This window comes from Gopherus evgoodei, chromosome 1 (assembly GCF_007399415.2).
Source record: "Gopherus evgoodei ecotype Sinaloan lineage chromosome 1, rGopEvg1_v1.p, whole genome shotgun sequence".
Classification (NCBI taxonomy): Eukaryota; Metazoa; Chordata; order Testudines; family Testudinidae; genus Gopherus; species Gopherus evgoodei.
In genome coordinates, this window is record NC_044322.1 from 282,695,671 (window position 1) to 282,708,374 (window position 12,704).

Here is a 12,704-nt window from a genome sequence, read left to right on the forward strand (position 1 = left end):
TGACCCAGATGTCACCAAACGGGGCAGATTACTTGTTGAATTATTTGCGGTTTAAGGGCTAGCACTGAAAACTTTCCCCATTTCCCCTATGTGATATCACTCTCCTGAGGGTAACAGAGACAGCAAGGGAGCAGATGCTGCAAGCATCTGGATGCAGACCAGGTCCTTATGCTGCAATGGTGTGTGCTGCAATGATGCCAGAAGAGTGAATAATGGAGTGGTGTGGGAAAGTGTCCTATTGTGGTGGATAAAATAAGGCAGCCCTTCCCAGAAGTCTTCTGCAAAGGATTGCAGAGTACCTCCATGAAAGCTTCCTGGAGATGTCCATGGAAGATTCCTGGACCATCCCTGTGAAGATAAACAGTCTTTCTTGGAGAGCACCCTCTGCATAGCTGGAGTGGCTACCAATACCTACTACACTTACTTTTTTGTTCAGATTAAACATAAAAAATAGCAGCATGTAACCACTACAGTTTGATTGGAAATGTGTACTCACCAGAGGTGCCTTTCCCAGCGTCACACTCCGCTGCCAACTGTTCCTATGAAGGGATGGGCTCTAGGATTAAAAAGAGTTATTGGCTGCCAGGGAGAATGGATCCTCCACTTGCCTGCCTCACATTCTCCTCCTCTTCCTCGAGGCCACCTGGGGCTCCTGGGAGGTATCCATGGAGGGTTTTAGGGTAGTGGTGGGATTGCCATCAAGAATTGCATGCAGCTCCCTCATAAAGCAGCAGGTCTGTGGGGCAGGACCAAAATGACCGTTCACCTCCCTTGTCTTCTGCTACACTTGCTGAAGCTCCTTTATTTTCATAAGGCACTGCTGCATGTCCCTGGTGTAGCCCTTCTTCCCCATGCCCTACACAATCTTAGCATAGATGTCAGCATTTCTTCTGCTGGATCGGAGCTCTGCCTGCCCAGACTTTTCTCCCCTCACCCCCCCACTAAGATCCATCACCTCCTGTGTACTCCATGCTGAAGTGTGTTTGCAGCCTTGAGTCTCCATGATCAGCTGTGTTGGCAAGCTCCCCACACTGATCAAACAGGAAATGAACATTCATAAGATCCCAGGGCTTTAACAGGGAGTGGCTGTTTCCTGTATACCTGGCTGACATGCAGTAGAGTTGAAAGTGCTCTCCAAAGTGGTCATAGCGGAGCATTGTGGGACACCCCCTGCAGGCCAAATTACACAGTGCAGTGTCTACACTATCCCCATGTTGACCTGTGGATGTTAAATCAAGTGCTACGCCTCTTGCAGAGATGGCATACAGAAGTCGACTTTACAGGCCACTGAAGTTGATAGAAGGGACTTGATGACTCAAAATGTGTTGGAGGTCTTCTTGATATATAAAAAGTTAATGGTATCTTAGGTACAAGTGATCATGACATTCATAATGTGCAAACAGAAAGTCCAGACCAGTGATAATACACACACACACTCTGCTTTAACAGGACTGAATTCACAAAAGCTAAAGACAATTCTGAGCCAAAAATCAGCTGGAAGGAAGAATTTAAATCAGGAAAATGTAAATAATAATTGGGAAATTTTCACTAGATGCCCCCAAAGCCAGGATCGAGGAAGATGGCTGTTAAAAAAAAAATACTTGGGCTAGAAGGCGTGAAAGTAGAATGAATTATATTGTAAAAATAAGAATGGATTAAAGAAATGTGTATGTACCTTTAAGCAGAAATAAGAAATGTTGATATACAGGTGGCAGGAAAAGAAACATTCGGCATAAACAAGGGTGCTAATGGCGAAACGTTAACAGAAGATCGGTAATAGTTAGTAAGGAAATAAGATATGCATACCTAGCCCAGGTAAACTTATCAGATTCTGCTTCCTTTGTTATCTTGTTAAGTGCTCGCCCTTTTATTTATATAAATAAGATAGTTTGTGTCTTGCATGGTGCTCACATTATCTAGGTGTTATTAGCAGAGCGCTGTGGTAATAAAACAGAGTGGTCTGACAAACTGTGAGTCCTGAGTCTAACTTTGACTTATAATAAAAAATAGTAATATGGAAGAGGAAGGGAAGTGGATAGTAAGGAAAATAAATCAGAAACTAGTAACTGTAGTAGATAGATAAGGGAGGCAAAGAGACATAAGAAGAAATCTATAGCCAAGAGAGTTAAGGACAATAAGGAGATGGCTTAAGTTTAATAATGAACTGTCAATCAACATGGGTTTGTGGAAAATAGATCCTGATAGACTAAGTTATTATTTTTATGATATTTTATTTGAGATTACAAGTTTGGTTGTTAAAGATAGTTGTGTTGATGTACTATGCTTAGACTTCTGTAAGGCATTTGACTCAGTATGGCATGACGCTTTGATTTAAAATGTAAATGAGGAATCGTCATTGAACAGGTGTGTTTCTAGAGGAATTCTGCAAGGATTAGTTCTTGGCCCTAGGTGCATTAGCATTTTATTAGTGACATGGCTGAAAACAAAAATTTGCAGAACAAACAAAATTTGGGGGAGTGGTAAATAACGAATTCAAGTCACTGACACTAAGTGATCTGAATGCTTGCTAAACTGGGTGCAAGCAAACAATATGTCTAAATGTAAACGTATACATCTAGGAACAAATAATGTAGGTCATGCTTATAGGATAGGGGACTCTATCCTAGAAAGCAGTGACTCTGAAAAAGATTTGGGAGTTGTAATGGTTAGTCAGCTGAATAAAAGCTCCCAGTTTAAGATAATGGGCTAATGTAATCCTGGGATGCACAAAGTAATCTTGAATAGGTACAAGAGGTTATTTTACCTCTGTATTTGGACTGCTGCTAGAATACTGTGTCTGGTTCTGCTGTTCACAATTCAAGGATGTTGGAGAGGATTCAGAGAAGGCCCACAAGGATTAGGAAACATGCCTGATAGTGATAGATTTAAGGAGCTCAATCTATTTAGCTCAGCAGAGAGAGGGTAAAGAGGTGATTTGATTAATACGTAACACAGGGAACAAATATTTAATAATGGGCTTTTCTATCTAGCAGAGAAAGTTATAACAATCAAATTGCTAGAATTTGAACAAAGAAATTCAGACTGGAAATTATGCATACCTTTTTAACAATGCAAGTAATTAATAGTTGGAACAGTTACGAATGGTCATGGTGGATTCTCCAGCACTGATAATTTTTAAATCAAGACTGGATGTTTCTCTAAAAGACATGCTTTAGGAAAATTCTATAGCATGTGTTATACAAAAAGTCAGACTAGATGATCACAGTGGTCACTTTTGGCCCTGGAATCCATGAATAAAGCTTGAAATGTTCATATAGTACCTAAATTTAAAATGATGTTTACAAAATGTAACTCTTGATGAACAGTACTGGAAGTAATTTTTTTAAATTATATTTGATCTGGTATGGTTAATCTCTGGCCAAAAAAAAGATAGTGTAGCTCTAAGAGCAGAACCACCTTCAAATGTGCATATAGCATATTCCTCACAGGAAGAAATCCATGGAATGCATGGCAATAAATATTTGTAACAGATATTTGCAAAGTTTAATACATATTTTCTACCTAAGCAATGTTTAGTTCATTGTTTAAAGTACATACATAATGCATTTGTAAATTTTTTTTTTTTTGTTCTTTATGCAGTGAATCTACAAGTTGAATTTTAAAAGTACCTGGATGAAATATTGAAAAATCTCAATGTTTAAAATGAAAAGCAACTATTTTAATAGTGTGTGAATTAGACATATTGAACCATATCTACAAACTAACCCTAAAGTCTGACTTTGACTAATAAGGGAAAGAAAATTAAGAGTCAGGTTGGGTTTGAGATAAAGTTTCAGCTCTATTTCACTTACAAAATTACAACATATCAAAACTTAAAGCTAGTTGCTTGGTATTTTGAATACAGGGGAAGATTAGAAAGCTGACTTTGTTATTTAAAGGAAGAAATTAAGTATCTTATTTTGGTAAGCTTGTATTTCTTATCCCAATTTTGAAATGGACAAATCAATATATGCGACATTTTTAAAAGGCTAAAACTTTAAGGGTACATTTTAAGAAGTCATTAATGACTCAAAGTTTTGCAAAAGTAGTCTATTCAGAGACTTGTCATTTTCTATATTTCTTCCCTAAAACCCATTTTAAAAACAAAACAGGCTCCTCAAATTCCCTACTACTCTATTTATTCCCTGGTTGTAGTGAAACTAATCTTTTCTTTGACACTGCTGTGGATTGATTATGTTGTCAGAGACAAACAGGGAGCAAAGAGAAAGAGCAGATGAATGTCTTAAAAAAAAACTGATTGTAAAGAAAATTACTTGCATTAAAAACATACCTTTGAAGTATTTCAACTAATTTCCCTACAGACAGGCATTCTGTTACTACTGCTTGTGGAATGTAGTCACATATGATGCTGGGTTTCTTAATTTCATCTCTCCCCATCAAAGTATACCCATATAAAGACATCACCACCAGGTAGCTTAAATTCATGGCAGATGTTGTAAGAGTATAACTGAGTTTAAAAAAAAAATTAACCAAAATATAATAATAAACAATACAAACCTTTACGGTCCTTACATACAAGCACATAGATTGTATCTTGTACAGGCTAAGTCCTGTATAAAACTGCTTTTCATATAAGAAAGTGAAACAACAAAGAATTCCATAAACAAAAAAAAAGATATCACAGAAATAATGATCCATTATGTCGTCCATCTTTGCTGGCGAAGAGAAGGAAAGTTGTCCCATTATATCATTAGTTACGGCTACAGTCCCACAGTTAGATCGATACATATGGAACTTGTGTGCTATGTATTATGGGATGAGAAATTAGCAGAGGTTTTGTGGATATTACGTGGAAAATTTTCAGGAATGAGTGATATACAGTACTGCTAGATAACAGAAAAGCCCACCCTGAAATATGGACCAAATCCAAAACCCCAACTCAATGAAAGTTTGACTCCATTTGATTGTAAGACTGGGGCCTGAACATGTATATTTAATTTTAACAAATACAACTACATTTAAAAAGTTATCTTACAGTGGTTCTGACAAAGCAATATACCATGCAACTGTTTCTCACATGAAGATTACAGAGCCTGATCTAAACCCTATTGAAGTCAATAGGAATTTTTCTATGGACTTTGGACTAGTCCAATATGAAGCAATTTCAGACATTTATTTTTCTGCAGCAGGCAGGATTTAAACCTCATTTATCTAATGCTTAAAGCCAAATTTGATCCAAAACAAAATAATCATTTACATAAGCCATATCAGTGAAAGAAAACGAGAGAGACATTTAATTTGGTTATCTTATTTTAACTATGTATCAGAGTCAACACTGAAAAACTTCCTGCATAATAGCCATCCCAGTCTTTTCTAATAAAATCTCTGTTTGTTTCTCATCCCCAACTGCATAGAGCCCTGCACAGATACAAATTTTGTATCCGCATTCAATCCGCAAACATGGTCTGTGGATATAAAGTAGGTATCTGCAGATTTTCAGGGCTCTACAGCTACACAGTTTTTGCTCTTGTAGTTTAAATTTTTTCTTAATGCAGCATTCAGCTTCTGGAGCATTTTTCCACATTTATTTATTTTTGGTTGGTCTCAAGTGTGTGTGTGGGGATGGGGGAAAAGAGAAGGGAGGGAAGCAGGCTCTCTCCTTTTTAAATAGGGTTTCTTTTAGATTTGACTGCAACAAAGAGCCACACGGTTCATCACTGAAGTCAGACACTACAAGTCTGATAGTTTCTTTGTGTACCTTATTGCTCTCTAAAGCTCTCCTTGGAAATATGTAGACTATTATGCTGATGTCCTTGCCCTCTGGCCCTGCTGAGAGCCCAACGACCACAGGTTTTTACCATGAGCTTGGTTTTACTAAAGTTCAGTCTTATAGGCAACAACATATGGATTTCAGTTATTTCTTCCCCTCCCCCACTCATTCTTTAAACTCACTTTCCACCTCCACTATTAATATTATAGTACCTAGGAATCCTAGTCACAGCCCAGGACCCATCATGCTAGGTGCTGTACAAAGAACAAGATGACCATCCCTATGCCAACAACTATACAATATAAGAGACAACAGATAGGTACAGACAGATGGGAAACAATCAGACAATATTGGGCAGCATGAAGAGGTGGTTTTCATGACCTTCAGATCAAGATAATAGGCATTCTCACACCCACTTTTTTTGTGTGGACTGGCTAGCTCACTCACTGGTTTCTAATGGTTCTCAACAAAAACCCATCTAGCTATGCTGGGAGGCCTACAAGACACCTGCTGACCCATTGTCACTGGCAAGCCATGACTCATTCATCATACTAAGTCAATAACTTACTGTAGCTTCCTAACAACCCTGCTTCCCAAAACAACTCTAATTTGTTTGATCCACTTTTCTAACACGTGGTAGATTCTTTAGGGGGCAAGAACTATCTTTAGGGGTCTGTAGTTTCTCCCTCTCCCCCAACTTTACAATACTCCCTCCACCTTGTGGCATCCCTGAAGTCAAATAGCCATTAAATATCACATTCTCCCTGCGCCTTCCCCCCCCCCCCCCAAAAAAAACCTAACTGCTGGGTTTTTTGGATGGGTGTTTGTCATAAACAGATAGCTAAGGATTAATGTCTCTTACACCTGGAAAAAGGTAACCTGAAGCACCTGACCAGAGAACCAATCAAAAAAACAGACTTTTTCAGGTCTGGGTGGAGGGAACTTTGTGTATAAGTCTTTTGTTCTTGGGTCTTCTGCCTGTACTCTCTCGGCTATGAGGAGTAAATTTTTCTATTTCCTGCTTTCTAATCTTCTATTTCCAAGTTGTAAGTACCATATAGTAAGGCAGTAAGGTTTCTATTGTTTTCTTTTGTATTTACATGAATATAGTTGCTGAAGTGCTTTGAATTGTATTCTTTTTAAATAAGGCTGTTTATTCAATATTCTTTTAAGCAAATGACCCTGTATTTGTCACCTTGATACAGAGAGACCATTTTTATGTACTTTTTTCTTTCTTTTTATATAAAGCTTTCTGTTTAAGACCTGTTGGAGTTTTTCTTTGGGGGGGGACTCCAGGGAATTGAGTCTGTGCTCACCAGGGAATTGGTGGGAGGAAGAAGTCAGGGGGAAATCTGTGTGTGTTATATTTACTAGCCTGACTTTGCATTCCCTCTGAGTGAAGAGGGAAGTGCTTGTGTTTCCAGGACTGAAAATAGAGAGGGTGGACTCCCTCTGTTTAGATTCACAGAGTTTGCTTCTGTGTATCTCTCCAGGAACACCTGGAGGGGAGAAGGGAAAAGGTTTATTTCCCTTTGTTGTGAGACTCAAGGGATTTGGGTCTTGGGGTCCCCAGGGAAGGTTTTGGGGGGACCAGAGTGCCCCAAAACACTAATTTTTTGGGTGGTGGCAGCTTTACCAGGTCCAAGCTGGTAACTAAGCTTGGAGGTTTTCATGCTAACCCCCATATTTTGGACGCTAAGGTCCAAATCTGGGACTAGGTTTATGATAGTGTTATCAGCAAGCATAAGAGCTTGCTGTTGGCAGCAGTAGCACATCTCAGTGGATTGGGGGGCTGGGGGAGAGAAGAAGAGGAAGAGACAAAGCACTAAAAGCAACTGGGGCTAAAAGATAGTCTCCCATGAGCTCAACCATTCCCTACCCAACTGAAATTTCAGCCAACAACTGCAGTGCAGTCATGTGTTTTCGATGCAAGTGAATCTGCAAACACTGAAAATATAGGTGCAACAAGTAAGTAGCAGAATAGAGGGATACTGTGCTTTGGTTGCTGCTGCCAGATGTTCTGGCTTGCTCCTGGGGGACAGAACCTTGCAGCAATCTCAAGGTCTAGCATGTCATACATATATCAGGCCAAGGTACCCCAGAATTAGGGTTTCCCAGAAAACAGGCCAGTGGTTAGACCAAGAAGGCATGATGGGATCAGAGAGCTCTACTCTTGCACACTTCTAGGAAATCAAATTTTTAAATAAAATAAAAGCTTCAAGTGGGCAGGGCCAGTTCCAGGCACCAGCTAAAGAAGTAGGTGCTTGGGGCGGCCAATAGCAAGGGGCAGCACTCCAGCCACCATTGGGGCGGAACGTCCGGGTCTTCGGCGGCGGGTCCCTCAGTCCCTTTCGGAGCGAAAGGCCTGCTGCCGAATTGCCGCTGAAGAGTAGAACGGCGTGACCATGCTGCCACGGCTTTTGTTTTTTTTTTTGGGCCACTTGAGGCGGTAGAAAACCTAGACCTGGCCCTGCAAGTGGGCCTGGGAGCCTGAGTTGGGGGATTCTGGTCACATAGACTGAAGTCTCTTTAGATCAGTGGATATTGGGTCTGGACAGTAGCATAAAAGAGTTTTGCTCAAAAACAAAAACTCGTTTGTTTTGCTTGCATTTCAACCTGGGCAGGTTTAGTTTATAGTGAGTCTTGGCAGTCCTTGTTCAAGCTCTGTTCTATTTGAAAAAGCAGCCATTAAGATAATCTTAACTCTTTGCCCGTTTATAAAAATGATGATTGAGCAACAAACTGTGAACTACTTCCTCTATGTAACCACGTATTTCTATTACCCTGCTCTGTGTGTGTGCACACACACTTATCAGACTAGGGTCTTCATCCCATTTGCAGCTTTTGAGCGCTACTGAAATACAGGTATTACTTTTGCTATTTTCTCTACCACCATTTTAGTTACAGAAATTCATCAAACAGTCTCTACTTCACTAACATCAATAATCCAACCATCTGATATTTGCGCACTCACTTGTATCTTAGTTCGGGGGAAAAGAAGTTGAGGTTCACAGGAAACATGACTATCAGAAAGTAGCAAGTTTCAACACAAATTAGAAGGAAATACAACCTGTGCAGTTAGGTTAGCTTTATTGAATACAGTCTGACGTCTGACAACTACAGCAGTCTATAAACAAACTTTCCTATAGTTCTAGGAAACAAATTGAAAAAGCTCTTCTACATTGTAGAAGGCAGCCATAAGTGCTGATAATCATGCTTAGATATTGAAACTGAGCAACTGCAGAGCTGCAGTGTAGAGTCTACAGCCTCATCCAAAAGAGGCTAAATAGTAAGAAGGGAAGATGTTAAACACATCCACAAAGATGCTGGTATACCAATCTGGTAGATCAGTGACACACTAGGGTCCCCTGAAAGATAATGAAGTGTTTCCCCTTAAATTCAGTTTTAAAAGCTTATTTCCAAAAGGTTTTTCACTGGATTACTGCAGTACTCTCTTTTTTTTTTTTTGCAAATGCAAGACAAACAAGAGCTAAAAACCCCACAGGATTATGGTTCAGTATACGACAAAACTGAGGTTGATAGCTTTTTGGCTTGGTTGATTAGTTGCATAAGTTTGGCCAGAGAATCACAAGCACAAGCCACTTAACATTGCAAAAGCATACCAGCATCAGCACCTAACTAGCCTTGGAATCAGACAACTGAGGCCATTTAGTTATTCTATGACCTTTTCCATCTAAAGCTGCAGTTTTTCCCCACTTCCTGTGTATCACCACTTTAGATATTACTTGGTGGCCATTACAGTGCTCTACACCATTTTCTTCAAACACAACACTGTACATCTTGGACAGGATCCCAAGGATACCAACATACCTTGTTAAGAGACTGCAGCCTCACCCCCTCCACTCCCATCAATAATATGACTTGGGAAGGCTCTGCGCAGAACCTTATTTGGAGGCATTTTAAATCCAAACCTTCCCTCCAATAGACTGACCCTATTTTGATAATAAATTCCATGCTGAATTATACAGCTGGATACTCAGTTCTTCAGCTGATCTTAATAGTTGCATTCAAAGTCACTCTCCGGGAGACATATTTAGAAAAGATATTTATACCTGGTATTGATACTCTTTCAAGTACTCTTTTAATCTTGTTGGTAAAGGCAGTTCCAAGATCTTATCTGTACATTTGTTTATAGTTATTCTACACTGATGTTGCAGAGATGGAGTTGAAGTATAGAGAGGTTTGTTCAAATAAAGATGCACTATTCCATTTGATGGAGTTTCAGGCCCCGTTTTTCTATCCTTGCATGTAAGAACGTAGTATTCAATCAGGTGGACCACACTATCAAATTGTTTAAGCCGAGATCGGACACATATGATGGAGTCCAGTCTGAATTTGCCGTCTTGATACTCGATACGCAGATTGGTTGGTCCAGCTGACGTTTTTACCGAGATAGTCAGTAGATACTCCGAATGGGAGCTGTCTCTAACCAAGAAAGTACCTTCAGGAGTATCTTGTAATCTCTCTTTGGCTTCAGCAACATTCATATTGCCCCAGTACCACCCTGTTAGAAGAGGGAGATGATTTGTTGTTTTTCTCCACAAAAAAATTGCCAAAAAAAAAAAAAAAAAAGTTTTTGTAGTATCTTATTTCCTTTACCACTAGAAAAAGTAAGTACTATAACTTGCCAAGAAGCAGGCATTTTATAATGTCTAATAAATATTTAACTTAGTTTATTGTATAATGTGTCATCACAACCCTGTCAGATCACTAGTTCCATGTGTATTCCTGTGTGAATACATATTAGATTTCAAAATTTGCTGACAATCATCATGTACCATCCTGTGTACAACATTCCAAATAAGTTAATATCAAACTACATAAATACTTGAGTCAAGAATGATTCTACTTTTAATAATTCTGGTTAGCCTATTAGTCAAATGATACTTGTACTTTTTCTAACTAATTCAGTTAAGAGGAAATCCATGTTATGAAACAAGGCTTCCATTCTGGCAGTCTAATGAAGATAAAAATCGTGCATTTTGTAATGCTTTTGATTGTTCCTTGACCTGCGAGTGTCTCTAATTTTAAAAACCAATAATTTCTAGAGCTGTATGATGAACTATTTTTCCTTTTCCACATTTGAGTGATATAAATATAACTGAAAAGGTTTTAAAAAGTGTATGGGAACATGAGAGCTAAGCTAAACTCTTCTGAACTTTGGGAAATTCAAGTTTGATACTATTTTTAACCATTTATTTCCCCCTGGACAGTAATTCTGAGTTCCATCTGGGATAACAATGCTATTTAAGTGTTTCATGATTTTATTAAGGCTTAATTTTTATATATAAAGTGAAGCTATCTTTAACAAAACAACAACAACAACAACAACATGGTTCTCAGAGAATTTGTAAGAGTAGTTTTTCCACCAGATATCATCCTTCCAGAACAGGCAACTTGAAGTTGGAGGATTTTTTTAAAAAGTTGTAAAATTTATTTAAAAAAATAGAAACCCAGTAACCTACAACTGGATTTATTCCCCCGTTCATTGCTGCGTATGGGACTGAGGTTGTGCCTCCTCCTTTTCCTCTACCTAAAGATAGAGAGAGGAGGAAATAAAGCCCCCTGAGCTGGTTTCTGAGAAGCAGTCACCACAGCAAGACAATTTGTTTTTTAAACCAGCAGTTAAAAGCGACGTGGTTCCAGGGCGCGCAGCGCTGGGTGATCCAATGGAGAGCGGATTCGCATGAAATTGCTACAAATCGCTACTCCGCCCGCAGCCCGAGGGAAGGCGCCTGGGCAAGGCGGCTCCCCGCGAGTCCCCCGCGTCCCGCTGGCCAGCCTCCCGGGGTCGGGGGAAGCAAGCCCGGCTCCGCAAAGGGTTTGAGGCACCTCCACGCCGAGGCTGCCTCCCCAGGCAGCAGACAAGTGCCTCGGGGCCGCGCCCTGCACTAGCCCGGCCCAGCCGCGAGGTCCGCGGTGCATGTGCCCTGCCGATCCCCCGGGAAAAGCGCCTGTTCCCCGGCTCGCTTACCTGCCCGCCTCAGCTCCTCCATGGCCGCGGCCAGGCGCTCCGCCGCCGCCCGCTCGGTCACCTCAGCCCCGGGACCCCGCCACTCGGTCCCGGCCCGCTCCGCGCCATCCGAGGGCTCGAAAGAGCGCAGGGTCATTTGGGGGGAGGCAGAAGTCACCCGCCGGTCACAGCCCGGGAAGGACGGGGGGCTCCGCTCTCAGCGCCGCCCGGACATGCTCCCAGCCCCTTGCCCGGGGCGCCCGCCGCAGCCTGCAAGCCAAGAGGAGAGCGAGCTTGATCGCCGAGCCCCAGCCCGCGCGTCCCCGCACCCAGCCCAGCGCTCTCCTCCCGGGTGCCGGCCGGGCGGAGCGGCCTCTCCCCGCGCCCAGCAGGGGAAGGAGCCGCCGCAAGCAGACGGGGCGGGCAGCCCCCCGCTGGGCGCGGAGACTCGCCTCTCCCGGCGCGGCGGACCTGGCTAGCGGCCCCGGGGGCGCAGCTCCAGCTGAGGGGCTGAGTCCCCAACGTGCTCGCGCGGGGAAGGAGCGGAGGGGCCGCCTGGCTGCAGCCAGGGCAGCGCCGCTGTTGCTGCTGTCGAGGAACACGCGGCCCCGCCAACAAACCGCCTGGCGCGGCCGGAGCCGGGCCGCAGAGGAAGGCGTCTGGGGCACCGAGCCCGGCTCTTACCTTCGCCTCCCCAGCGTCCCTGGGTCAGTAGCCAGGCGGTGGGGGGAGGGCCGGGGCCCCGGACTCGGAGACCAGGAGAAACCAGGTGGGGGGCGAGCCCCGGAGCCCAGCCTGTGGGGCCGCCGGCGGGCTCAGGTGGGGAGCGAGCAGCAGGTTGCTCTTATTCGCTGCGCGGAGCGGGAGGCGCCCAGCGGGGCAAGGCCCCTGAGGCGAGCCGCGCGCGGAAGTGGGAGGCAGACGGGGAGCCCCTCTCGCCCGCACTGCCCAGGCCTCTGCTAGGGGAGCGGGCTGGAGCCGCGGGGCCAGCGGGCCACC

At 42.7% G+C, this 12,704-nt stretch overlaps 1 protein-coding gene across 2 annotated transcripts in view; it reads right to left on the reverse strand.

The window, feature by feature from the left end:
- CRADD (CASP2 and RIPK1 domain containing adaptor with death domain) overlaps nt 1–12,485 on the reverse strand; it is a 141,700-nt gene extending 129,215 nt beyond the window's left edge. The window contains exons 1-3 of one of the 2 annotated variants that reach the window (XM_030548545.1): nt 12,390–12,485; nt 11,727–11,975; nt 9,805–10,256 (exon numbers count right to left, since the gene is read on the reverse strand). In XM_030548545.1, the coding sequence (XP_030404405.1) occupies nt 9,805–10,256; nt 11,727–11,862 (588 nt within the window). In that variant the 5' untranslated portion in view covers nt 11,863–11,975; nt 12,390–12,485. Of the gene's footprint in view, nt 1–9,804; nt 10,257–11,217; nt 11,286–11,726; nt 11,976–12,389 lie in introns of those variants that run through there. The other variant, XM_030548546.1, reaches the window with a different exon arrangement.
- Nucleotides 12,486–12,704: the final 219 nt, after the last annotated feature.